Here is a 27,814-nt window from a genome sequence, read left to right on the forward strand (position 1 = left end):
TTCCGAAGAGAAGAAGAAGAACTATTGAAGGTTAGGTCTCACCTAACCTAACTTATAACTTTGTTTATTTTATTCTAACCTAACTTTAATCGTTATTTTAATATTTAGCTATATTTTATTAAAAAAATCTAAATCTCTGGATTTTATGTAAAAGCACAGATTGCTTTAAATGGAAAAAGTCCTGAAAATAAATATAAAAACTGTAAGAATGGCTTATGATTATTGTAATGACCTTCGAATAATTTTCCCTATATTTTAATAACAAGGGAGATACACTCAAACAACTTTTAAAACAATAACGTAAACGTAAAGCGTATACATTACTGATATTATTGTTTTCTAAAAAAGCTTTTTCCTCCTTGTAAGCTATAGAAGTTGAATCAACTTTCTTGTCACACTTTTTTAGGTAAACAAACTACTATCCGAGAGTGTCATTACCTCTCAAGCCCTTACTGAGGCAGCACTTAAACGTACTGAAAAATTCAAAAATCATAATGCATTTATAGCAGTCACCGAAAATGTGGCAAAAGACCAGGCTGTCGCATCAGAAAATCGCTTCAAAGAAAATAAAATCCTCTCAGAACTTGATGGAGTACCGATTGCTGTTAAAGACAATTTCTGCACCAAAGAGGTAAATAAATAAGTAATTTGAACCATTTCATTACATTCATTATATCTATTTAGGTGGCAACAACATGTGCCTCAAAAATGCTTCAAAACTTCACACCCACTTACAATGCAACTGTAGTTCAACGGCTTTTAGATTCTGGAGCTGTTTTATTGGGTATAACACTAAACTATATTAAAAAAAGACTATAAAAGATTTTACTACATTTTTTATATTAAATCAGGAAAATCAAACCTAGACCAATTTGCTATGGGATCTGGGACAGTGGACTCAATTTATGGTCCATCTAAAAATGTTTGGGGCTACCAAGATGACACTAATTTTCATATATCTGGGGGAAGTAGTGGAGGGAGCGCCCTAGCCGTGACAACAGGCATGGTTTTTGGGTAGATACTCCTTATTTCTATAAATATTGAAAAACAGCCAAAAATTCATCAATTTTAGTGCTTTAGGTTCTGATACTGGGGGTTCAACTCGTAATCCTGCCTCTTACTGTGGAATAGTCGGCCTTAAGCCAACTTATGGTCTTGTATCACGATGGGGCTTGATTCCCTTAGTAAATTCAATGGATGTTCCAGGAATATTGACTCGTACAGTGGATGATTGTGTGAGTGTTTTAAATTGTGTGGCTGGTTTTGATGAGAAAGATTCTACATCCCTTCAAAAGTCATATAGAAAAATCAGGTAAGATATTTTTTAAGGATACATTTTGATTGAAATAAGGCTTTCATTTCTTATTTTAAGACTTCCACCTTTTAATAAAATGTCTATTAAGGGCCTCAAAGTGGGAATTCCAGTGGAATATTACAATGAGCACTTGAGCAGTGAAATCTATGAAGCTTGGAATGAAGTGGCAAATTTGCTGGAAAGTGAGGGGGCAACAGTTGAACAGGTAAGTTGATTTCTCTAAAATTAATTGTGAATGAAAATGCATCAGAATGGAAAGGGCATCAATGCATTTGCTTTTAGTTTAGTTATCTGTGACATCTGTGTTGGCAATAAAGAAAATAAGAAATATTATTTTAAGGTTTCTATGCCTTACACTGAGCACAGTATAGTTTGTTACTCAATACTAAACCAATGTGAAGTGGCCAGCAATATGGCCAGATACGACGGTATTGAGTTTGGCTATAGACCAACAGATCCTGATATTGAGTCAACTGAGAAATTATTTGCTACCAGCCGTAGTCACGCTTTTAATGAAGTAGTGCGGAATCGGATTTTAACTGGGAATTATTTTTTGTTAGCCAGGTAGGATCTAAGCGGTATTGTCTTGGCACTAAAGTCAATAACCCATAATCTGTTTTAGAAATTATGAAAAACATTTTAACCAGGCCCTTAAGGTGCGTCGACTTATATCGGACGATTTTCACAATGTTTGGGAGAAGGTGCAGATTTTACTTACTCCCACCACTTTGACTACGGCTCCTAAATATCAGGATTTTGTGCAGAAAACTAACAGGGACCAGTGTGCGTTACAGGATTATTGTACGCAACCGGCCAATATGGCAGGTGAGTCTTTTATAACTGATAAATATAATATCTTGATTATTTATAAATCGGAAATCATTAATTTAATTTTGAAATTGATGTTTGAAGGCCAAGTTTATGATCTAAAAGTTCTCCATTTTTGATTTCGCTGATGATGTTATGAAGTGCTTTGTGTCAGCATCATCTGTTCATTATTATAAGTTGTGGGCAGATTTTGAGGAGCTGGAGCAGTGGAATCAGTATTATATATGAATATCCTTATCATATTCAAAAAATTGAGCACCTACATTGCTTTGAGTCAGATATTATGCCATAGTTTCTCAGTTATTTATCAACCATAAGGATAATCAAATATTCAAAATAGATTAAATTAACCCTGGAATGCTACTTGGGGTACATTTGTACCCCATCATTAATCATATCTCAAGTTAAATCAAAGTGGGCGGGGGAACCAACGCCGACGTCTTATTAGTTTCAAGACGCGGCAAGTCAGTTCGCGTGCGACAATTGACATTGGCACACGGTTTTTTCTTTTCGAGATTTGTGATATTTGGGGTTAGCGCGTACCCCAGTGTAGCAGTTTAGGTTAAATATACTCTGTGATTATTTCGCTTCTCAATAGATTTTGGTGATTATTATTATATGAGTAAGTATCTTTTTTTTTGAAAAATATTTCTAAAATATGTCTATAATACTTTATTAGTTATTATATTTTTCTTTGATTTTTAAGTTATTATTGATTTTCTTTGTTAGGCTGCACAAATAATGGCTGGGCGAAAAAAGTTCTTCGACCTAACAAAGCCTGAAGATGTCGGAGAAATTTATCGCATTCTGTATGAATCTGATTCAGACAGTTTTTCGGATGACAGCGAGGAGGAAGATGCCGTTATACCTGATTTTAGAGAGGAGCCAGAAGAGGATGAAATACGCGGCAATCAAATCAATCTTAATTCTTTTATTGCATCAGAACAGACTCAGGATACCTTTCCATCTGATACAGATTCGGAAGATGACAATATACCATTGGCAGAAATACAGGCGATCAACAGAGATATGGTGGAAATTTTACCAGTGCCTACCAAATTAAGGGGTAAAAATGGGATTATGTGGTCAGGTAAGAAAGGCGCAATTCATCGTACACCAAAACGAAATCTGGTTTTGCATTTACCTGGAAACAAAAACGAAGCAAAACATATAACATCGGGAACTGAAGCTTGGAAATTATGTTTCACTCAAGAAAATCTCGATAAAATTACCCAATATACTAATAACGAGATCCAAGTTCAACGATTGAAATATTCAAATAAGAACGATGACCCAGATACTGATGCACCTGTTATTACGCCAGTAGGTAATAGACCCTCTTGGACTAAGGATACAAACAGCATTGAACTCCAAGCACTTTTCGGGCTATTTTATTATGCCGGTGTTATGAAAATGGCCGGAGTTTTGACCAAGGAACTATTTGATAAAGACACAGGAATTCCAATATTCCGTGCTACCATGCCCGTGGCACGTTTCAGGTTTTTGATAAACTGTCTTCGCTTTGATGATAAGCAGTCCAGAGCTGAAAGAAAAGAAACTGATAAGCTTGCAGCTTTTCGAGAGGTATTTGAGAGGTCAATCGTTAAAATGAAAAACCTTTATACTCCTTCAGAATATATTACAATTGATGAACAATTGGTTGGTTTTAGAGGGCGATGTCCTTTTAAAATGTACATCCCTTCAAAGCCCAATAAATACGGAATCAAAATTGTGTTGTCCTGTGATGCCAAAATAGCTTTTGCGCTTGATGCTGAAATTTATATAGGAAAAGGTTCCACACCAACTGATGTTCCTGTAGCTCAGTATTACTGTAATAAGCTAACCAGTTCTGTCCAAGGAACAAATAGGAACTTGACCATGGATAACTGGTTTACTTCTATTGAGACCGCGAAACATCTTTTGGAGAGGAAAATTACCATTGTTGGTACTGTGAGAAGAAATAAAAAAGAAATTCCTGAGTCGTTTTTGGAACTCAAAGAAAGGAATCAAAATTCTGCCATGTTTTGCTACAGTGGACATCTGACACTGTTATCATACTGTCCACCCAAGAGTGCTAAAAAAGCAGTAATTATGATTTCGACAATGCACGAAAAAGGTGATGAGCCATTTACGACCAAGTTACCAGAAATTATTCAATTTTATAATTCTACAAAAGAAGGAGTGGATACTTTAGACCAGTTGTGCCACAGTTATTCTACTGGTAGAAAAACACGTCGCTGGCCATTATGTCTGTTCTATAATTTGTTGGATATTCTGGGATATAATTCAATGATTCTTTTGCGTGGCTCTGGTGAAGTGAAGAAAGAAATTGTAAAGCACAGGTGAGAATACCTCAAGAAGCTTGCCCTTGACCTGGTCAGACCGCACATGATGAGTCGTTTGGAAGCTTTAACTTTGAGGCGCGAACTCCGTGAAACTATATGTAGGGTCCTCAAGATAACCACTTCAGAAGAAGTACTTACTGGGCTTACAACAACAGTGGGTAGGTGTGTGCTTTGTCCCAGAAGAGAGGATCGAAAATCGAGAGTAAGCTGTGCTGTATGCAAAAAGTTCGTGTGTTTGCAAGATCACAATAAAATATGCTCAGTGTGTGCCGCATGAACATTTTATTATGGATGTGCGTTAAAAGTGTTCTTAGAGACTCGGTTTAAGTTATTATTTTTTTATAAGTGAATAAATTTGTCGTTTTTCTAAAATACGACGTGTTTTATTTGGGGTACGGTTGTACCCCTGTGTAGCAGATGCAGAGTCGGAAATAAGTGTAGCATTCCCGGGTTAAAAAGCTAAACTATTCTTGCCTTAAATTCTTTTATTTCTTAATCTACTAAATTGCCGAATTTTCTTTTCCGCTGTATATTTAAAATGTCTTTTATGTGCTTAGTGTTAAATTAGTAAAAGAACTTCTTTAATGTCCTTGAATACTCTTTATTACATTTAATTAATCCATGTTTATCAACTATTTTTAAAAATTTCAAGTGATTGTCATGAATTTCTAAGCTTTATACCCCGTGGATAACTGCAAATGTGCAGCTTTTTATAAAAGAAAAAAATAAGGCATTGTCAAGTTTTAAAAAATCTAAAAATTTGACTGATTGGGCATATTATAGACAGATGCGTAATCTTGTGGTGGGAATGATTAGGCGAGAAAAAAGAAATTATCTGCAATTTCATCAGAACATCAGAGATAGTAAACAGTTATGGAGAGCTATTAATAATCTAAGTCTAAAAAATGTCTCTAATCGTTCTATTCCTTTAAATCTCCGAGATCCAAACAAAATTAATGACTATTTTGCTTCGATTTATAGCCCGTTAGGTAGTTGCCCCGAAGAAGTTGCTAATTTTCAGAACAAACAGTTTAAGCATGATCTGAATTTTTCATTTCGATTAGCCAAAGTTGAGGAAATTTCTAAAATATTTTTCCAAAGCATTTGACACCTTGGATCATCATTTGCTTTTGGCAAAATTGGCTTATTATGGCTTTGATAATGTTTCCCAAATGTTTTTTAAATCCTACTTATCCAACAGAAGGCAAATGGTGGTCTTGGAAGATCAGACTTTTTCAAATATCAAATATATAACATCTGGAGTACCTCAGGGATCTGTTTTGGGACCTCTCTTATTTCTGATGTATGTTTCTCATTTGTTTAAAGTTGTAAAATACTGCCAGATCCAGGGGTTCGCGGATGATATGCAAATTTATCATTCTTTTAAAGCTGAATCTGTATTGGAGGCATCAAATAAAATAAACGACGATCTTTCTAGAATTTCCTTCTTTTCCTCTCAAAATAATTTAAAACTCAATCCTTCAAAGTGTTATCTAAGTATGCTTAAATGTGCAAAAAATCTTGGATTGCTTTTGGATGATGAATTGCGCTTTAAGTTACACGTTTCTAATGTTATTAAAAAGTCATACTATTCTTTAAAGCCATTGTATGCAAACAGAAATATAATTAATTTTAAGGTAAGGAAAAAACTGTGTGAGTCTTTAGTATTACCTATTATGAATTACTACAATATTGTTTATTTTCCATGTTTAGACAAAATCACTGCGTACCGTTTGTAAAAGCTGCAAAATCAATGCTGCAGATTTATTTATGGACTGAGAAAGTATGATAGAGTCTCTGCAAGGCTATGTGAACTTAGTTGGCTGCGCGTGGAAAATCTATTCTCTTTGCAATTGGCGGTTTTTGTGCATAGACTGCTAGCGTCGTTTACTCCTCCGTACCTCCGTAAAAAACTTACTTTTCGGAAAAATTTACATAAAGCAAATCTGAGATTTATAAATAAGTTGTCAATTCCTAGATATCGAACAGCCTTCTTTCGTCGTAGTTTTCTGTATAATGCTGTGGCAATTTACAGTGACCTTGTTCCGAATCCTATAAAAGAAATGTCAGTAGCGGATTTCAAGAAAAAACTAAAGCTGCATTTTTTAACAAAACAGAATAGCTAAATTGTCAGTAGGTATTTCTTATTTTATAATTTTTTTATTTTTATGGACCAATGGGTGTATATCTGTTTATTTTTATATTGATACTAGTGTTACCATTACAAATGTTAATTTTTTCTTTCTGTTGTGCTATCTAAAATATGTTTGCTTACTTTTTCTAAATAGGTTAAGTAGATTAGCCTTTGGCTAGACTTCGCCTATGTACACTACTGAAAAGTACAAATAAAGCCATTATTTGTCTATTTATTTATTTAAGATCAGTATGAAGATTTCAACTCCAAAGGTAACAAGTCCAAAGATTTCTGCAGATTTTCGACCAATAAATTTATAGCATCTCATTGATAAAATTATAGATAATTGTGTGCCCACAGTTTCAACATTGTCTGATCAACATAACCTAAAAACTTGTAATATAATCAACATAAAGTGTAAAAAGGTTGCCAAAGTCATGGGTTTTTTTTTAATTTGAAAAACTGTTTGTCTCAACGCACTTTAATGTTAGTATACAATACAATTATTGTGCCGCACTTTATTACTGTTTCTCATTACTTATACTTGGCTCTCAGGAACATATAAATCAATTACAACTTAAGCAAAGTAAAGTAACACAAATTGTTCTCAACTGTAATAAATATGCACCCACAGCTTCCTGTAAAACAGAATATTATAATTCTTAATTTTATAATTATAATTTTCAATTTTAAAATAAACGATGGATTTATGTTATTAAATCTACACTTTTTAAAGAAAAAGTCAAACTCTCAACCACATAATGTAAGTTTAATAATTATCACATATCAAGAGTTAGATCCGCTTTATTTCAGAAATCATCGTTTTTTGAAGGATTCCAAGTGTTCTTGTTTACTAGAAATCAAACTCGCAAGTAATCTGAAGTTATTTACTAAAAACGTTAATGATAAGTGTTATGTGATGAAGGTACAGTTTATGTATATTATATAATATAGATACGTTTTGTTTATTTTTATCATCGTTACTTTATTTGTGTCAATGAACAGACTAACTTTGACAATTTACGATTTTTTAATTCAATTACCCTTGTAAATAAATAAATAATTATTAATAAATTATTCCTCTCCTTTCATCAAAAATTAATTGTCTTTTTATTAATACAGGTCAAGAGTTCCTTACCGTTCTTTGTTCTACTTGACATAAATTGTAGATACCTGTATAGAAGATGAAGTACCTGTATAGAAGTTTTTAAATTTTGCACGTACTTACATAGATGCCTCTAAATGTATTGTTTGTAATATTTTATTATTTTTGTCAGTACCATAAAATTAATGTTTATCTAAATTGTAAGACTTTTGTTATGTGTTTTATTAAGCTCTGGTAGGTTTTTAGTACTTAATTAATTTATGATTTGTGTTAGTATCTGATGATGGCTATTACAATACCCGAAATGCATAATACATTAGTTTAAAGATGTTTTGCATTTGATTGAGGCCAGAACGACAATCTTGCGTAACCTTTTTCTCTAAAACAAACTAAGTATCTGTCAATTGATTCCCCTCAGCTTGATCTAGAAATAGAGGAAAATGTGAATTATTCTAGTCACGATAGGAGTGAAAATAAAAAAGGATTTAGCAAACAAGTAATAATCCATCGCATAAATTAGGGAAAACAAGCAATAAATAAACTAGTTTAGTTTGTTTAGTGCTTGTTTTGTTATTGTAATTACAGAAATTGGTTGTTAGCTCCAGTCTATGATCCTGTAGGTTTTAATTTTTCTCGTTTTCTTGCCCTGAAGAAGTCATTAAGCAGAAACACGCGTCGGCAAGTACATCTTCATTTTTTCTTCTTCCTGTCTAACGATATATCTCGCCAAATTTATAAATATTTAAGTCATTTAAGTTTCCGTACAAACCTTCTTTTTGCAACTAAATAAATTTTTTCTAGGTGTCCCGGCTGTATCCGTACCAATAAAATTGTCCAAAGATGGTCTACCAATAAGTTTACAACTGATCGGACGTAACCTAAGCGAACCGATGCTGCTAGCGGTCGCCAAATACATCGAAAGTATCGTTAAGTTTCCCCATTTTATAAATAAACTTTGTTAATCATAAGGTTTAAATAAAAACAGCCGTGGTCGGTGTATATAAGTTTATTTTTATTTGAAAAGTTGCGCTCAAAAATAATTATAATAATAAAAAACATTAATAAAAGAAAATAGAATACTGAAAACCTTGTAAAAGAATTTGCTTCGATCCTAAACCTAAAACTTAATCCTACGCGTTCATACCATCGATAAGACAGTTCGGATTTGCCCAACGGCCAGGTAAAAGTTATTTCCGCCCAGCATCGGTATGCAGACAAACTTTTTTTTTTTTAGTACTGACAACAATCACATAGAGCGAGAGATGGTAGGCGGAGATAACGGACGGACGCTGAGCAAACGGGATGCAGCAGTACTCGATTAATATAGTAGGAATAGTAAGTAAAAGGGGCCAAAGTGTGTTTTAAGGCTCGTATGTTTTCATTTCGTCCAGTTTGGCTTTGCGTTCAGGGGTGTCGTCGGCAGCTACGATCATGGTATGCCAGAAACCCATCGAGAGGCTTAACACTTTTACTCCTTGTAGCTTAGTGACCTGAAATATACAGAATGATATAGTTACATAGACATAGAATACATAATATATATCGGAATTGTCGCTAGTAATAAACAGGTAAAGAAAAACAAAATATAAATAAACTATAAACAACTAGGCATGATTAATTGAAATTACATTCAATAAATTCTGTCAAACGGTAGTTAGATAATAATAGTATTAAAAGGCCTTTATTTTTACCTCAGCAAAGAAAAACAAGGCTGTTAATTAACTGAATATGCAATAAAAAAAACATATACAGGGTGTCAATTTGAAAGCTTCAATGCAAATATCTTTGAAACCAAAAAATTAGAAAAAGTAACTTTTAAGTATAGTGGGTCATATTTTAGTTGTATTAAATAAAAATTACCTATTTCAGTTTGGTGAATTGAATTTTAAAGATATTATAATAAACGGTTGATTTAACAAAATTTCAAACGAAGTTTAACGTTTTATTTTTTTTTAATAATCCGATATCATACGAACGTGGTGCAAATGGCTGAAAGAATTCTGTATTTAATGAGAGAAATCCTGGAAAAAATACAATTCACACTTACGTGAGACAAGGAATTTTGAAATTTTAATAAATAGGATCGAAGGCAAACAAAAAAAGGGTTTAGGGTAGAGTAACTGATGAAGCGGCACAAGTAGAAGTATTAGAACATTTTGCTATGACTCAAGATGCCAAGACTCAGCGTTAACAGGAATTTCTCATGCATCTGTTTTGTAAGGTACTTAAATAATTTTCTGTACAAAATGCAAATTCTTCAGGAATTGTATGAAAACCCACCCACATCAAAGAATCTGATTTTGCGAGGAAATAACAGAATTACTTAAAAATATTTGTTTTACCGATAAATGTCCTTTTTTTAAATGGTTCTGTTAATAAACATAACTGTAGGTACCAGTGTGACAAAAACCCGGATGATTTCAAGAAAGGACACACACAGTACCCAAAAAAAATAAATGTATGGGCGGGAATATTAAGTGATACTATTATTGGACCTTTATTTATTCATAGGAACCTTAATGGCAAACATCCTTGCGAGTGTTCGACACGATTTATCCTCGTTATAGTTGAAGAAATAGAAAATCAGTTAGATACTAATGGAAATAAAAATCTAAACTATCTAATTCATAGATTACCATAGATTTCTCCAGGATGAAGTACCATTATGCAAAGCAAAATAATAGACGAAGAGTCCTGTTTACTTCACAATCTGTATTTCAAAAATCCCGACGCGTTTCGGTTGTTAAACCATTGTCAAGGGAAAAATGATATTATCACAAAATGTCCATAAAAAGGTTAAAAATAACGGCACACACATAACATTACAATACATTAATCTAAAATAAAAACATCAACCGTATCAAACAATTTTTTTGTTGTAATTAACTTTTTTAACCCTATGGAAATTTTGTGATAATATAATGTTTCCCTTGACAATGGTTTAACAACCGAAACGCGTCGGGATTTTTGAAATAAAGATTGTGAAGTAAACAGGACCCTTCGTCTATTATTTTGCTTTGATCTAATACATTTTTAACAAGGTGGAGCGCCACATCACTATGTTCTTCCTGTGAGACAACATATTTAAACGAAACATCCCCAGATTAGTACCACCCCCCGATTTTTTAAAATACAACCAGATTTTTAAAATTAGAAATTTAAAAAAACATTGTGCAGATGCATACTTTTTAAAAAGATCTTTAAGTTGAAATATCAAAAATAGGAAAGTGCCATATAAGATCTAGGGGTTGGGGAGCATGAAGCCCAAGGGGTTGTTCACCCCATGACATAAATATGATAATACTTATCCTCCTAACTATAAAACTTTTAATTTAAGAAATATTTGCATTGAAAGTTTTCAAATTTACACCCTGTATGAAGATTCCAAAAAACCTTGATAAACACATTTGATCTAAGAAAAATAAGCAATAAATATATATATAACAATAAAATAAGACATTAATTTTCACATTTACAGGGTAGCCAACTAAGAATGCGAGGTACTGTATTTCGGAACGTACTCAACGCAGAGGCTTGCGGTAAAAAATATTATTACTAAAACGGCAAAGAGAAAAACCTGGAAAATATTTTTAAGTTTCTAAAATGACCACTAAGGAGCATAACTGCAATCTTGAATCTAAAAAAGTAAAGTTTTTGTGAATTTCAATATGTTAATCTAACAAAAAAATACTTGAAGTAGAGCACAATCTTAAACCTTTTTGTATAACAGTTCTTGCTCTATCTCTGAAAATAAAGTAGTGGGAGGTATTCAACGGTTTCCGTTAAAAACACCCTGTATCTTAGAAATGGCTTAGTCGACTTTAACACAATTGTGTTCTTTAAAAAGAGCCATTCTTGGGCTTTAACTGTTTTAGTATTCGAAGTTTAGTTATCATGTTGCCGACGCGACAGGGAGCTTTTTTGAACATTCCGACAGAAATGGTAAATTTTCCCAAAAAAATTAAAGGCATTGGTATAATTATGCCAAAAATGTTATACTATATTAATCCATCAAAACGGCGTTTTTTAAATGCAATTTTGAGACATTTAGAAAGAAAGGAACTCATGTCAATCATCAATCACTCATCAATGAATGATTGTATAGATAGGGAGCTTCTTTTAAGAAAATTAGAATTTTATGGGATTTGAGAACCAATTTTAACATTTTTTCTGTCTTATTTGTCAGAATGAAATCAAAAAGTTGCCATAAGGAGCATGTGGTAAGAGATATTTTTCTGATGTTATGAAAAATTATAATAGCACTGGAAAGTATTGCAGGGCCTATATGATTTGTAATTTTTGTAAACGACTTATTTTCCATAGCAGATCAAAGATTTAACAGTACCTCATGCCACTGTACTTTACTAGTTAGTGGTCTGATATTACAACAAATAGCAGTTGTTTGAGAGTAAACATTACTGGGATTGCGCTGGTTCAATGGAAGAAGAAAAAGAGCGTTGAATTGCTTATAATCTAATAGTTTATATTACTGCACAGTGCACACAATACCGTAATTACTAACTAACTTATTTTACAGACTTAGCTTCGAGATTAAGCGAGAACGAGAAATTTACGAGTATTTAGTTGCTTTTATTAGGAGTATTTACTCTATTGCCGAGAGTTTTGGCTTTTAGCCGCGAAACGAGAGAATAAGAAAAAATGTGTCACTGGGACAAGGGACCGAGATTTTTTTATTACACCCGAAGAGCGAGTGGCGGGCAACTGCATCTTTTCCGTGCTTATGATCTATTTTTAGATTTTTCGGGGAGGGGCCGGTAGCGAGCGTGACAATTATTACAATAACAATACAAAGAAATCAACGAGAAAGAGGATTAAGAGATAAGCTTAATAATTTGAGAGAAATGGGTTGTGTTTCCACAACAGCAGTAATATGCTTTTTAAATAGTCTGGCTGGTAATTATGTCACGGAAAAAAAATTATTTTAAACAAAACAAAAAGTTATTTCCTATTATTTTGAACACAATAATTTGGAAAACGGAGTTTGTCTTATTCACTGTAATTTAGGATTTGGAAAATTAGTCAATATTCACATTTCCAATATAAAGTTGTGCATTCGCTATTTCCAAGCCACTATATAAACTGAATTATTTCTTCGCTACTGAAAATCGTTCTTTTTGGTACCTTTTTTCAAGAATAATAAAGTTAATAAAGTTTTGTTACACCCAAACTTCAGTAACTGAAAGATACTTAAAACTGGTATAAAAATAAGGGATTTCATATAAAAATCACCTGAACTTTGAAATTACTCTGTAAAACAGTTTTAAAGTCAAAGTGTTTGAACTCATCCATTGTTCGTGATTTTCTTTTAAATATAAATGCACCTGTGAAAGATCAAGTATAAATAATAATTTTAGTCCAGGTTGTATGATCAGCATAATTCAGTAATAGATCAATGGCTGCTGCTACCCAACTTAGATTAGATATCTTTAATAGTGGTCTAACAAATAAAACTACTTTTTCAACAATCCATCAGAGCAGGTTAACTAACTTGCGTGGAAAAAATGAAAGCCTTAAAGATAATACTTGATAAGATTGAATAAATTAGAAATATTTTAAAATTACGGGGCACGTACACTATGGCGGATGCTTTAAAACACATTTTTAAACAGTATTTAAATTCTATGTGTAATTCTATGACCCACGTAAATTTTATCTCCGTGTTGAATATTATAACCTATTGAATATTTAATTTCTACGGATTGTGGTTTGCAACCTGGAATCACTAAATACCTTGAAATTTTTGTGGGCTTTTTAGTAACATTACTATAAAATTAAATATTTTCAACTTAATTAAACGTACCTCCTTTGGTGTGGTACTACTCTTCTGAATATCACCAATGCCGAGTTCTCCGTAAGTCGGAGACGCGCCCCATGCAATGCAAGTGTCATCGGCAGCAACCATTATTGACGTATACGAGGTGCCTATGTGATTAATGTTCCAGCCGGCCAAGTCCTGTACTGGTTTCGGGTACATGTTTGCCTAAAATGAGTTATATGAGAAAAACCCGTAAATATTTAACTGAATTATGTGACATACTTCGCCACTGCGTTTTGTCTGGCCGCAAAGGAAGAGTCCGTTATATTCGGTGACGGCTAAAGTGTAGGTAGAGCCGCAGTGCACCGAGCGTACGCCCCTCGATTGGTTATCGAAGCATTTTATTAGACGTGGCACCTAATTTATGGGAAAAATTAATAATAATGAATTTTAATAGGAAATTTAAGAATTCATTCTTATTTGTATGTACTACAATATGAATTCTATGGTTACGAAGAAAACGAAAAATTGTAGTCCGACATTGAATAGATTTTTTTGTACAAAATCAACATTGTATCTCGTTTCTGTAGAAAGTACGAAAATGAATAGCTTTCATTTACTTTATACAAAGTCGACCAATAAATGTCAGCACTGCACACAGTCAACTCTTCAAAACTAGTTTTATTAAGTAAATCTTCAGTGTTATTGAGTTCTAAGAAACTTTACGCATGCCATATTACGAGAAAAAAACTCATTAAATCTTTTAGTCCAGTGCTAAAAAGTTAAATCTTGAACATAACACAGATTCTGAAATACCTCATAATTTGGCTGACTCTGAATTACTTAATAAATATTTTGCAAGCTGTATCAACTTGAATGATACTACATTAAGCAAGCAGATTTTTAATATTAATATTTTTCTATTAGTTTATCTGACAAATTAAATTTTCTGAAATCTGATTTAATAAACCCTATTAGTATTGGCTCTATAAGAGAAGATTAATAAAGGATTTCATTTCATGTTTGCCATTTTGTCTAAAAATTCTGTTAAATATCATTAATTCCTGTATACTTTAGAATAACTTTCCCAAAATTTAGAAAAAAGCTGTTATTCAATCATGACCCAAAATATCTACTCCTACAGAACCCAAAGATTTAAGCCTCATAAGCATTTTGGCTATTTCTAAAATTTAAAAGAAAATATATTTATAGTCAGATAATTTAGTTTAGTAATAAAAATAATATAATTTCTGATTATCAATTCGTATTTAGAAAGCAATATAGTTCTACTTCTTGTCTTTTGAACTTAGGTAATGATATGAGACTCTTATTATGGTTTTTCAAGGAATTCTAAGTTTTTTAAAGAATCTCAGTAATAGATATCACTTATAAAGCAATAGGATAATATCCTTATCTTAAGTAAAAGTGGAGTCCCATAAGGATTTATTCTAGGGCCGTTGTTTTTTTTCTCCGTATGTTGCAAAGTCTCAGAACTCCAACAGTATTCCGACAATTTCCAGGTATATACAACTTTTCTTTTTAAAAATTCCAGTGGTCTTAGAAGCAAAACATTTGGGTCTTATACTTGACAATAAATTAACCTTTGGCTCTCATATAAATAAAAAAATAAGTATTGCCTATTTGCAATTAAAGCAATTATAGAAATTTAAACTGTATATTTCAGAAAATATCACTTAAGCAATAATTTGTTGTCTTTACTTGATTATGCAGGTGTAATTTATAATGATGCAATCACTGTTGCAATATCAAAATCGATTCAAAAGCTCCAAAATTCTTGTATGCATTTTTCACTCAACATATCACACAATTTTGTATATGTCATAATATCACATGTTTTGTTTTATTAAGCATATAATAAAGAGTGGCAAACCGGATTTAAGGAAGGTTTTTAATATTTTTTAACATAATCATAACCTTAAGAATACACTGGCGCAGCTGAAAATCATCCAATTGGTAATTAAAAGTAAATAAATTCTTGTTATGACTGAAGGATATTACTTTACATTTATTGTTATTCAAAAGTATTCTATTTTTATTGCACCACAGCAAAAAGCCATGATACAATCTGATAGTGACCTTATGATTCCAAACATTTTTACGTGTGGCAGAAAAGGCGGTATCATTGATTAAATGAGTAAATAAATCAAAAATGAATGTAGAGAGATGCCGTCCCTGAGGAACACCTGATGTAATCACGAATGTCATCTAGGCCCGAAGCAAGACTCGGTCCTAACTCACTCAACCCATGAAAGACAGTAGTAATAGAAAGCTAGAGTATATCCAGATCAATGCAATGCATATACACACACCAATGCAAAATGTTGGTTGAAAAAGTTTGAAATTTCCAATGGATCACTTGACTCATAGTGCGAAGATACTCAGCATTTCCCTGAGTTGAATTGACATACTTCCAAAATGATCTATTAGTTAATTTACTCTTATCTCAAATAACTGGTTATTTTCAACTCGAAAAATTCATCCATTATCCCAAAGATGCTGGTATAATACACTTTTATAAAAGGTAAAAACACAAAATCAATGTTGATTCTAGTTTGCCCACAATAACACCTACAGTTTAACCCATGTTAAAAATAATTCTACGCTCCTATTATAAATGTGTTTTAATTATAACTAAAGAAACCTAGACTTAGTGTCCTGAGGATGACTTCATTTAAGTCGAAACGTCGACATTTAAGTAAACAGGTTTCTGTTTTATTTCTGACCCCACCCAACAACCCTCCGCAATTTCTCAAATAACTTTTATGTGACATATGTGTTATCTCTCTACTTTGACTTATCGAGTCAGAAAATAGATCCATAGATCTCTGGAATCCATGGAAGGAATTCTTTCTTTTTCAAGATTGTATCCTTTAACTCATGCAACATAATCCATTTAGGAAATGTAGGGGTTTTGTTACAGGTGTATAGATTTCTATAGAAAACATGTCATAAAATTTAGATACGGCCGCATTGACATCATGACATTCATCAAATCCAATGTCGATTCCAATTTACACTTGACAAACAACAAGGTATTTTTTTGAAATTCGCCTGTTTAAAATTAAGATAAAAGTGATCACAGATAATACAAAATCTTCAGAGCATTCAGTACTATTCAAACAGCTTTTCCTAGGAATGAGAATACAAGTGACCATATTTTAAATTCTCTTGTCCCAATGAGAAAGTTTTATGAATCCAACTGTATTAAAATGTTTATCAAAACCTTATAACAAATTATTTAGAAAAATAATAAGTATGTATTTAATATAGTTTACAATTAATTAAATATTTTATTTGTTTGGCCGTTGCTTTTGTTATGCTTTTTGAAAAAAAAACTTTTTTCAGGTCATTAGTTTTGCTTTTTTATTAACATTCTTTAACTAGGAGATCTCCGAAAAGTCGAAGTCTAAGTCGCAGTCACTCGCAATTCGAGCTATCGAGGTTCCAGTGTATTTTAAAAAAATATGCCAATACTTTTATTTCGTATTAAGGTCTGAATTTTAATATTTTTAGAAGAAAAATAAGAATTTCACCGGTTTCGCATCAGACAGACGCATCATAAGAGATGTGTCAACTCATATAGGAGAGGAATTTTAATGTATTACGAAAATAAATTTTTTGTTAAGATTATTCATAAAGATAATTATTATTCTTATTTTTACAAATGAAATAAAATTAAAACAGGTCTTATTGTTTTCAAATATTACGTAAACGTATAATTTAAGGTGTTTTCATACTATTAAGTATGAAATTATTATAACTGAGTTAATTATTATATTTAAAATTTCACTTTTTTTTCGTTCTGACGTATCTATGAAAATGTATTTTTTCCCGAGACAAATCCCAACTAGCATTTTTGGCAACAGCTACGTAATTGCGACTATAAAGAATACTTTAAAGTTGTGGTTACTAGTCGCGGGAACCGTTTAGGCACCGTTCTGTTACCACTTTTTTACCAAAATTGAGAATGATTTTGCTGTAGCAAATACGTAATTCTATCGTCCCGGGAAAATTTCTTTTTAAGGTCCCATAGTGGTTTTCATAAAGTAGTAATTGTGCAGTGCTAGTTACTGAGACAATATTATGCAAACATTTTGATTCTCTTTCTTTGTCAACACAAATAATTTTATATGTCCGTCTTTATTCTAAGTGATGGCGTTGTATCAGGGTTAATCTACTTCATATTGTATTTAATAAAGCTGATATTATCGCTTACCGGAGTGGAAAAATGTAAACGAAGCAAATTTTACTGTTAAACATAGGCAATATAGGACGAAAATAAAGAACGCCTCATTAAAATAATGACTTTTAACAAAAAAATATACCAAGTCTAAATATTTAAATTTAATTTTTTAAAGAAGGTAGGTCATTTTTTTTACTCCTCTTTACTCCTATGAATATAAGAAGTCTATAATTTAATAAAAATTGCATAAAATGTAAAAGTATTCCGATTTTAGCAAATTCATAAAATCGTGCAATAGCTTTTCACAAAATGGAGTCAAATAATTAAAAAAAATTATTAGAGTTACCAAGAATTTTTTTTTGTTAGTTCAAAGTAAAAATGACTTAGGAATAAGTAAATTATTTCAAAAAAATGCTACTATAAAGTATATTTTACTGCATAGTAGAAATAATTACTTAAAGGTAATTTGCTTTAATAGCAAAGGTGGTAAATATTACTTTAAAGAAGAAATAAGGGTAACTATTTTGGTCTTGTTACTGATAATATTACTTCAAAGTGTATTACTGCGTGGTAATATTTTGATGTTCCTATGTAGTCGCAAGAACTTGAAACTTTGTAATCACGCTTACTTAAAAGTTCCCATTTAATCGTCCCACCGACCAATATTTTCTACTTTATAGTGTTGTAAAGGTAATTAGATCAGGTCGCTAAGCGGTATCAGCTACCATCAGAGTTACCGCAAAGTAATAATTACTATATAGTCAAGTATTAAGTTAATATTACATATTTCTTACTACTATTTTTTACTTGGCAGTTATTTAAACTTATAAGATATTTTTTTTGTACCAGTTACCGATTTATTACTTGAATAAAGTAATATAGTCAAACAATGTTGTAGCGGTAACTAAAATTGCTAGTTGGGATAACGCTTATTATCATAATTATTACTTTTTAGTGATTTAGAAATTTAAATTTTATTCTAGGTATTTCACATAATTTTGTAAGTCTGCCAGGCAGGCATTTAAAATAATTTTTCTTTACCACAATCTTTTAGATTTATTTGAAAAAAAAATTTATATATTTCATAAACATTTAACAAAGCTTAAATAAATCAAAATGTAATCAAACAAATATAGGAGAAGTTAGTCGAGTTCTGAAAACCTCAAACCCTCATAAGACCCCAATCTAAGGGTGGCAGCGAAACTAATCTTTGGGCACAATTGATTCTCTCATTATTGTCTTTTTTTTAATGCACTTCTATCTTAAGTATAGTACTGATAGAAGTACATCTAATAAAATATTCACGAAAATTACTTGGGTCGCCAAGAGGGACTTTTTCGCCTTCGTACTTTAGTGTAACTGTCGAACTTTTCCTTATAAACAATAACAATATACGACATAAAATAAATTAAGGCGTTTTTTGTATGAATCACAGTTTTGAAATAAATTTAACGTCAATTAAACAATAAATCTGGCATTAAGTGGCAAGTTTTTAATAATTAATAATATGATTTCACTAGATAAATTTAATGGGAAGGAAATATATGTGAACCAATTAAAAATTGTTATGTCCCATTGCCTTTACACACTTTACTCTTGTGAGATTACTCAAAGTCTGCTATCAACTGATTCAGATAAGATCTATTGCCGCTAAGATTTTTTTTGAATTTTATATAATGTTAAGGTTAACAGTATAATAATGATTAAATAAAATTATTAGTAAATTAAAAGCTCATTATAGGAAGTAGTCATATAAAAATAGATAGAATTTACATTGTTATCATAGATAAAATACTAATAGTTATATTTTCATTACAAAAATTTACATCAACTTGAGATAACGTTTTTATTGTTCTGATTTTAAGCCATAAAAATTCATTTAAAAAAAAAATTCATATGCTAGTTTTCAAAATAAGAAAAAAAATGTTAGTTGCCACTAATAGAGAATTTCACTGACCATTTCATCCTTCTGTTCGGCATGTCCAAGACGTCCAAACCCGCCGAAACCCCAGGAAAACGCCCTCTTGCGGCTATCAATAGCAAAAGTATGGTTCGGTCCGCAACTAAAGTCCACGATTTCCTGCACATCGACCGGACTGACGTGTCCGTCTTTAGTTTTGTCAATGTAAAGTACCACTCGTTTGGGACTGGTTTGGAAATTGAAACACAACTTTGTGGAAGTCTTGAAATATTTTCCGTCGGTGTTGTGACCCAGCTGACCGTACTCAGGGAGCCCGAAGGTGTGCAGACCCCCTCTAACATCGAGAATTACAGAAAATTCCGCGCCGCATCCGATCTAAATTGGAGATAAAATTTATTCACATAATACACTATGGGCTTCAGAAAACTAACCTTAATGATGGGCGGACCCCTGTAGTTAATCCTAGTGGGAGTCAAGATTTTAGGCTGTAAGTTACCTACCCCGCATTGGCCGGATTTATTGTCGCCACATGCGTAAACTGTGCCTAAATAACAACAAAAAAATGCAACAAACTTCAATTTCAACAAATCAATCAAATTTACCAGTATCGGTCAGAAATAGGGTGTGATGCCTGCCACAAGCCGCACTAATAACATTCATTTTCTCCAATGCAGGCACCAATGTTGGCTTAGAAGTGCTGGTAGTATTATCTAAACCCAATTGCCCATTAACATTCCTACCGAATGTGTAAGTTTTCCCATCCCCGTCTACCAATACACTGTGGGCTGCTGTACATCCACTAACGGCCAAGCGAACCTATACGAAAACAAAAAGGCACAACAAAATGTTGATGCAAGTGGGTGTTAAAACTAACCCTCCAGTCAGCGAACTTATGCGGCACCCAAAGGTTCGGCACCATTTTGATGCCCTTAAATTCTCTTTTTCCTGCTGCATCCCAGTTTACCCCTCCGCAAATTAATAGTTGGCCGACAGGTTTTACGAGAGTGTTTAAAAGCTCTTGAGGTAGTGGCGTCATATCATCCATAATGTCTCCATGTCCTGTAGAAAAGGAAAATGGATTTGTCCAGTCAAGAAAAAAAAAAGTTTTTTAGATATGGATTCATTTGTATGTATTTAGGGCAGGAGTAAGAAAATATAGAGGTATCTGTTGATTTCTTAAGTTGTTTTGAAATTTCTATTCTTTTTCTATAAATTTATACTGTTTTGATTTCAATTTAATGTGTGCGGTCTGTTTAATTAGAATAATGTAAAGTGTATGTTGCATTTGACTAAGTCTGAATTAAGTGAAACATGTTTTATTATTAATTCCAGAAAGCATATTGTCCATTACACATTGAAAAGTGGACGGGGCCTTTTTTCAATTTGAAAGGCATTCTTTTAAACTCATTATGTCCATTTTCTCAGTAGATTTTTCTCTTTTTTCTCTCTTTTCTCTCTTTACTCAGTCTTATTCAGTAAAAGGCAGTTTTAGGAATACTTTTAAAATTGATTTCTATCTGATGGAAACCTGAAGCAAGATCTAAAGTTGTGAAATATTCACATGAACCTAATTGATCTAATACAATATCAGAAATATTTGGCAATGGATATTTATCATCGACAGTTTCTTGATTTAATCGTCGATAATCAATAACAACTCGCCATTTTTGTTTACCAGCAGCGTCTAGTTTTTTAGGGACAACGTATACTGGAGATGATCACGGAGAAATTGATGATTGTATTATACCTTGACCTAACATCTTTTTAATTTGGGTTTTTAATTCTTCTTTATGAATTTGAGGATATCCATACGATTTTGTGAATATAGGTGGATATACATAGTTCTGGCATTGATCTTATTAACATCCCAACTAGTACAATAAAAGGAATAGTACTGCATATTAGTCATGTGCTAATGAATAATGCCTTCAAACAGGGAATATTTTTGGATCATTTCAACATGGCACTAGTGAAGCTATGGAAAATTACAGACCCATCAGCCTTTTTCCAGATTTTTCGAAATATTTTGATTTAGGTATGTATAAAAAATTACTCAATTTCTTTAAGAAGTGTGGATTGTTTAATAAACACCGACAGGGATACACAGAAAATAAATCAACTTAAACAGCAGGTTAGAGGCCACTCACTAAAATGTTTTCAGTGTTATTTATCTCAAAGAAAACAAAAGGTAGGAATAATGAAATGTGGGAAAAGGTAGTATTGCAAGGCCAATACTATTTGTAATTTGTTAATGACTGAATATTTCATGTTGTGCTGATGACACAAACTTATTAGTTAGGGGCCATAATATAACTGAAATAACAGAAAATGGAAGCAATATTCTTCGCAAAAAACATTGAATATTAAAGGGACTTCTGCAATCAGTTCAAGTTCATAAATTATGAATAAGGAAGTATATTACATGCTAAGACTCTCCAGATAATAAAGACTCCAAACAGTAGAAAAAGACATTGCAGATTAATATATGCAAATTACATTAGACTTGAAGAAAAGATAATAAGAGAGTGCAAATGTGGCATCATTAAAAAGATAGTAAAGTTATATTTGATTACATCCTAAAAAAACTGTGTTCCAACATATAAGATATTTTTAATGACGAGTTGCAGTTGCTGCTTTTATCAAAGTATGACTGTATTTTAGAGTTTTAAAAATTTCATTTATAGCTTAATAATGGCTAGCACTTTACCTATAATTCTAGTTACCTAATCCAGCTATCAACGAAGGACATAACAGCTAAACGAAACCTTTTTGCATACATTTGCAATATTTATATTTATATACACGGGATCAACCCCATTACAAAAAATATATATATTTCTGAAAAAGAAATAAAAGCTATACTACCTAACCACTAATTACTAATTAACAATAATTATCAGACTTAATCTTAATACCAAGGATAATTAAACCGTTTTACAAGTAGTAACAATATTCTCTCAAAATCAGAACAATTAACAATGCAAAATTAGCTAAGAAAAAAAAATATATTATTATCAATGACAATGATCAAATGTATTTCAAATTATTAATCATGGAGCAAAATTAATTCAAAAAACAAAATCCTACAAACTCTTAATAAGACTCCTAAAATGCAATAAGGAAATTCCCAAAACTTCAATTCCAGTAGAGTTTACCAGCCTCAAGGTCCTTTCGACAGGCGAGTGCATAGCATAGTTGGTACGATGATAAGGCAAAGAAAACAATCGATTTGCCCTCAGATTACGGTATGGAATATTAAATGAAATCCTATTAAGTAGTTCGGGACAAATCACAAGGCCATTTAAAAGTTTATAAATAAACACCAAATCATTCTCAGTGCGTCTCTTAAGTAAACTCCGCATATTCAGCAAGTTCATTGCTTCATCATAACAATGGTCATTAGGAACTGGAATGCGAAGTTTTTAAAGGCAGAATCGTAGAAATTTATTTTGAACCCTCTCCAGTGCCATACAATTATTCATGTACAGAGGAGACCAAATTATTGATCCATACTCCAACAAAGAGACAACAAGTGATATGTACAACCTTTTGCAAGTTTCAACCGACAGATCCAAGACATAAGACATTATTATCTCCATTATAGACAGTAGAAAAAAACCTGGCAAACCCCTCTGCAATTTGTTCACAACCTGCAAACTCCCCATCATTATAGGTCACCAAATCAGGAAGCCTATTCGTTGCTCTCCTGTTATTAAACTTATACCAAAAACTTTTGGGGTTTGTATAAAGTAACTGGTCCAAATATGAAATAAAGTTCTGGTAACAAATCTCTGTTAGAGTTTTGCACCTAGCTCCAAGATCTGAAAAGACTTCATAGTCTGCAACAGTATGACTAGACTGATATTTTTTATGTGAAATTTTCTTTTGCTGGATCAAGTACTTTAACTCCCCTGAAAACCAACTGGGAAAAGACGAGGTTTTGAATCTCTTAAGAGGCACAAACAAAGCTATAGCCATATTCAATATATGATAGAACTCTGAAACCGCATCATCAATATTAATTATTTATAATATGAATCCAAATATTTTATGTGGGACTGTAAAAAGAGAAAGTCACATAGTAATATCGTTAATGTACAGTAAGAAAAGGACTGGACCCAGAACCAAGCCCTATGAAACGTCCCATTTGATGGACTCACTGCAAGAAATTTGATCCTACAAATATGTCATGTTGATGCCAACCAAGCAGGACAGATTCAAACCACGATAGAGCGTTTCCCATAAATATGTTGAAATATTTAGTGAAAAAATAAATTTGGTTTTTCTACTTTTGTCCCTATAGAGTATTTTGTTTATTTAAATAAAATCTTTTTGTTATATAATTTATTACTTTTCCAAAATAAAATCTTTAAAAAATATTGTTAATTTTCATTATGTACAGAACTAAATAACTCTTGGCAAATAAAACATATTTTTTAAAAGTTTCTCTACTTTTGGATGATAGTGTATGTACTCTTGACCTTTTATGTTCAATTTTTTAAGTTTTTTTATTTCAATAACAATTTATTACTGACCTCAAAACAAAACTGGCACTGAGGCCTGTAAAGTTTATTTATAAAAAAATTAACATACCTAAATAAAGTTATTCTAAAAAACCAAACACATGTAGTTTATTCTTCTTAATCCCACTGAAATAAGTAGTAAGCACAAGAATAAGAATAAATAGCATGAAAACTCACAATTATTGTCTAATGTCTTTTATAAGTTTATAAGTTTCTTGAATTGCCATAAAATATTGTCCTTGGGATCTTATTGTAATTCTGAATGCTTCTATAGATTGGCAAAACCTGTCCCTTTTTGGTCCTGGCATATGTATTCCCTAGTTGATGGTGTTCTTGTGTTTTATGTATTAATTTCCCTATTTTTCTGCAGTTTAATATTTGTTTAGGGATTGTTACTTTGGATGTTATATATAAGTTTAGTTTGTCAAAATCAAGTGAAGTTTAAAAGTGCTTTATTGTTAAAAAAAATATACATTGTTATTAACAAAGCATGATATATGCACTGATACACAAAATATAGCTTAACAGGATGAATGAACATAATTATACCTCAATAAAGTAGTAAAATATAATAATAATAATAATAAAGTCTTTTTATTTAAATCCAAAAAAAAAAACAAATACATACATAGGTAATCAATCATACATAGAAAATAATGGCGAAGTCTAGCCCTAGAGCTACTCCCGCTCAACCATTAAAAATAGATAGAATAAAGATACTAAAATGGGTATATTACTGGAATTAAATGCTCAAGTTCCTTGCACACGGGCGTGCAGCAAACTCAAAATAAAAATACACAGATCATTGGTGCAATAAAACATGATTTTTCAACTTGAAGACTTTTATGAGATTGAACATATTTAGTTATATTTGCTCTTAAAAGAGGAAAGAATGAAATTTAAATTTATTAATATTCAGAATTCTAAAATGTTTAGGAATATGATTGTAGAGTTTAATAGCATTAAATGTAAGAGCAGTTTTAAATTTGGGCATAGTAAGTGATTCTTTGCTTCTTACATTTAAATAATGAACTTTGTTTCTTGGAACAAATCTACTCTTGAGTTTTTTTATAGAAGAGCTTTTAGGTGATTTTGGTGGTTCTTGTGGTGAATTTTATGAACAAAATTGGCAAGATGAAAATTCCATCTGTTTGACATATTCAGCCGATTTGTTTCTGATATTTTATGTGATATGTGGTCTCCTTTTTTAATGCCATATATTAACCTACAAGAGTTTTGCATTTTCTAAATTCTTTGTTGTTCTAATAAGCACAAACAAGGCGTATATATAAAATCACAACATAATGACTAAGAACAAGAGACTCACAGAGTAGCTTTTTTAATTTAAAATTAAGTGAGTGTCTCTGAATAAAAATTAATTTTAGTGCCAAAAAGGCCTTTTTGTTCAACTGTTTGACTTGTTCATTCATATAAATATTAAAATATACAAAGTAGTGGTATAATATATGATTTAAGTCATAAAACCAATTATGAAATAGTAAAACAGAATGAAATATTAAAATCTGGTAAAACTTAAAGTATAGAAAATAAAAGGTATTAACCCATTTTGCCCCAGTGATGCATTTACGCAACACCTAATTTATTTTTTTTTTGTCACAGCTAATTATTTTCTGTTTGAATTATCTAGTTTATTTTAAGAGAACTACAATGCAACTTTAGGAAAAACCTGGAAATGTTTGTTTTTTTACCAAATCAATGTCTAGTACGACAAGACGAATTGTAGTAAAAAAATTTCTTTTTTTCTCCCTGTATATTAAATTCTAAAAAAAATAGTTTCGGGTTTCTTTTTTAAAACCAAACACTGTTTTCTTCAAATATGAATATAAATCCTTACAGTACATATGTTATGATGAATCAGTTATCTTTATTGGCAATAAAAAAAGTGCAACAAAATCTGCTGTTGCGAAAACGCATCACTGGTATAAACCATAAAACAACATGTGACTTTGTCACGTTTGAACCTGTCAAGAAAGGAATAATAGTCGGGAACTAAAGTGCTTAGATTTGCAGTCTAGGGAAAGAATTTGTATTTTACAATTCGTGTGAATATTAATCGTGTCGTCGTGAAACAAGTTTAAAATGGCTTATAGGCGGTTTCTTACTCAAAAAGAATTAGTAGAAGCTATGGAGGAGATTGATTTTTTTCACCAATAATTTTTTTTTAAATGCAAATAGAATAACAGTTTTGATTAATTGTTGCAGTGATGCGTTTTCGCAACAGAATTTTTTTTCAAAAATATTGAAAAATTTTTTTTTTGTTTCAAAATATTGTTTTTAGGGGTAAATAAATAAAAAATTTCTATATAAGTGTTAAATTTTCTTATTATTTTTACCTTTGGGCATAAATGGGTTAAAACTAATAGGTATATCAACAAACTATAAAACTAGTTTAAAAACATATATAAATAAAACTTTAGCATCATTTACAACAAGAAAGAAACCCAAAAAATTATACAATATCCTCAAGGACAGTTGTTCTAGTATTTTTAACTCAATTATTTTCAAAAATGGAACCTTCTTATATATTTCCTCGCTCGAAATGTAGTAATTTAGTCCAAAAATCACTTTAATTGCTTTATATTGAAGTCTTTGAAGCCATTTTAATTGTTTAGTACTTGTATTTCCCCAATGTGGCATTAGGTATCGCAGGTGTGGATCTATGAAACTTATATAGAGGCAGTCTTGATTTCTCATTTAGTTGAAGTGTTTTGGTTCTTCCAACTTTAACAAATGTTATTTCTGTTGTTCTGTGCTTGTGTAGATATATTATTTACTTTCCTTCAATTCAATTTTTTCCCACAGCTTTGTTAAACACAAAATAATTTGTATCATAACAATAAAACTTTCATTGATTTGTTTTAAAAACAAAGATTTTGGTTCATTTAAGTAGAAAGCACCAAACATGGGGATATCATTGGAACAAAAGTATAACTGGTTGAAAGCAACTAAGTTGCATGCATGTTACTCGATAGGAAAGCAACATTTTTTATCAACATAATTGTGCTGTGTCAACAATAACCTCTATGTTGCTTAAAAACTTTACCCAAGCACGTTCAACAATATCATAGTACTAATGATTACAAGGTGGATAAGTAATTATGCATGAGGTTGTTTTATGCTTACCAGCAATCAGGACTTCATCAGGCTGAGGGGCATCTGCGTCTCCGGTATCGCTGAGGTCAGAATCGTCGGTTTCTTCCCTTTTTTTCGATTTCTTGGACACGGTTTTCTTGGAAACGGGGGCCCTCTTCCTTTTGGTGGACGACATGTTTTGTACTGAACTGAACTTTCTCCTTTGTGTTGTGCTGTAACTAAAATGAACAAATTCATGATTTATTAAGTGTTTATATGGGGATATGTAGATAATATCGAGGCGGCAAATTGTGTTTTCAAAAGGACGCTGCTCACCTGCCGGCGGGTTTTTTCGTTTACGACGAGAAAAAGGACAAACAAAATGGCAAACGGACGGGCCGCCTCGTTTGTGCCCCTGCGTTCGTTACGTTCCCTCCGTTTCTTTTCTTTTCTCCCCCCCACCACTTCCTTTTTCCTACACTTTGGCTAGTAACGGTAATTCCGCTGTTACGGCATTTATTACCAACATAAATGTACTAAAATCAAATAAATAATAATCTGCTGTTTTGG

General features: G+C 31.9%; 2 protein-coding genes across 3 annotated transcripts; one reads left to right on the forward strand and one right to left on the reverse strand.

Annotated features, from left to right (window-relative positions):
- The first annotated feature begins 47 nt into the window (after positions 1–47).
- LOC126740342 (glutamyl-tRNA(Gln) amidotransferase subunit A, mitochondrial) lies at positions 48–8,731 on the forward strand. The gene is made up of 9 exons (XM_050446316.1): positions 48–202; positions 407–631; positions 685–784; positions 852–1,014; positions 1,073–1,312; positions 1,373–1,520; positions 1,656–1,879; positions 1,938–2,140; positions 8,529–8,731. The coding sequence occupies exons 1-9, from the start codon at positions 170–172 to the stop codon at positions 8,687–8,689; spliced, it is 1,497 nt and encodes a 498-aa protein (XP_050302273.1). The 5' UTR covers positions 48–169; the 3' UTR covers positions 8,690–8,731.
- On the reverse strand, positions 8,718–27,814 carry LOC126740343 (protein RCC2 homolog). Of its 2 annotated transcripts, none has more exons than XM_050446318.1 (9): positions 27,585–27,814; positions 27,296–27,483; positions 20,503–20,687; positions 20,231–20,444; positions 20,060–20,172; positions 19,665–20,003; positions 13,786–13,920; positions 13,549–13,728; positions 8,718–9,217 (listed from the first exon to the last, which is right to left on the reverse strand). In XM_050446318.1, exons 2-9 carry the CDS (start codon positions 27,438–27,440, stop codon positions 9,089–9,091), a joined length of 1,440 nt encoding a protein of 479 aa, XP_050302275.1. In that variant the 5' UTR covers positions 27,441–27,483; positions 27,585–27,814; the 3' UTR covers positions 8,718–9,088. The 2 variants fall into 2 exon arrangements, with proteins under 2 accessions (XP_050302275.1, XP_050302274.1); XM_050446317.1 differs by having other exon boundaries at positions 27,581–27,813.

The sequence above is a fragment of the Anthonomus grandis genome, chromosome 9, assembly GCF_022605725.1.
Source record: "Anthonomus grandis grandis chromosome 9, icAntGran1.3, whole genome shotgun sequence".
Taxonomy (NCBI): domain Eukaryota; kingdom Metazoa; phylum Arthropoda; class Insecta; order Coleoptera; family Curculionidae; genus Anthonomus; species Anthonomus grandis.

Bases quoted from the DNA above. Each gene is read 5' to 3' on its own strand.
- LOC126740343 (XM_050446318.1), bottom strand. From the start codon at position 27,440: ATGTCGTCCACCAAAAGGAAGAGGGCCCCCGTTTCCAAGAAAACCGTG. The intron at 20,004-20,059 runs GTTAGTTTTCTG...TCTCCAATTTAG, and splicing joins GGGGTCCGCCCATCATTAAG to ATCGGATGCGGCGCGGAATT. The intron at 9,218-13,548 runs GTACGTTTAATT...TGTATATTTCAG, and splicing joins GTAGTACCACACCAAAGGAG to GTCACTAAGCTACAAGGAGT.
- LOC126740342 (XM_050446316.1), top strand. From the start codon at position 170: ATGGAAAAAGTCCTGAAAATAAATATAAAAACT. The intron at 785-851 runs GTATAACACTAA...ATATTAAATCAG, and splicing joins TTCTGGAGCTGTTTTATTGG to GAAAATCAAACCTAGACCAA. The intron at 1,521-1,655 runs GTAAGTTGATTT...TATTATTTTAAG, and splicing joins AGGGGGCAACAGTTGAACAG to GTTTCTATGCCTTACACTGA.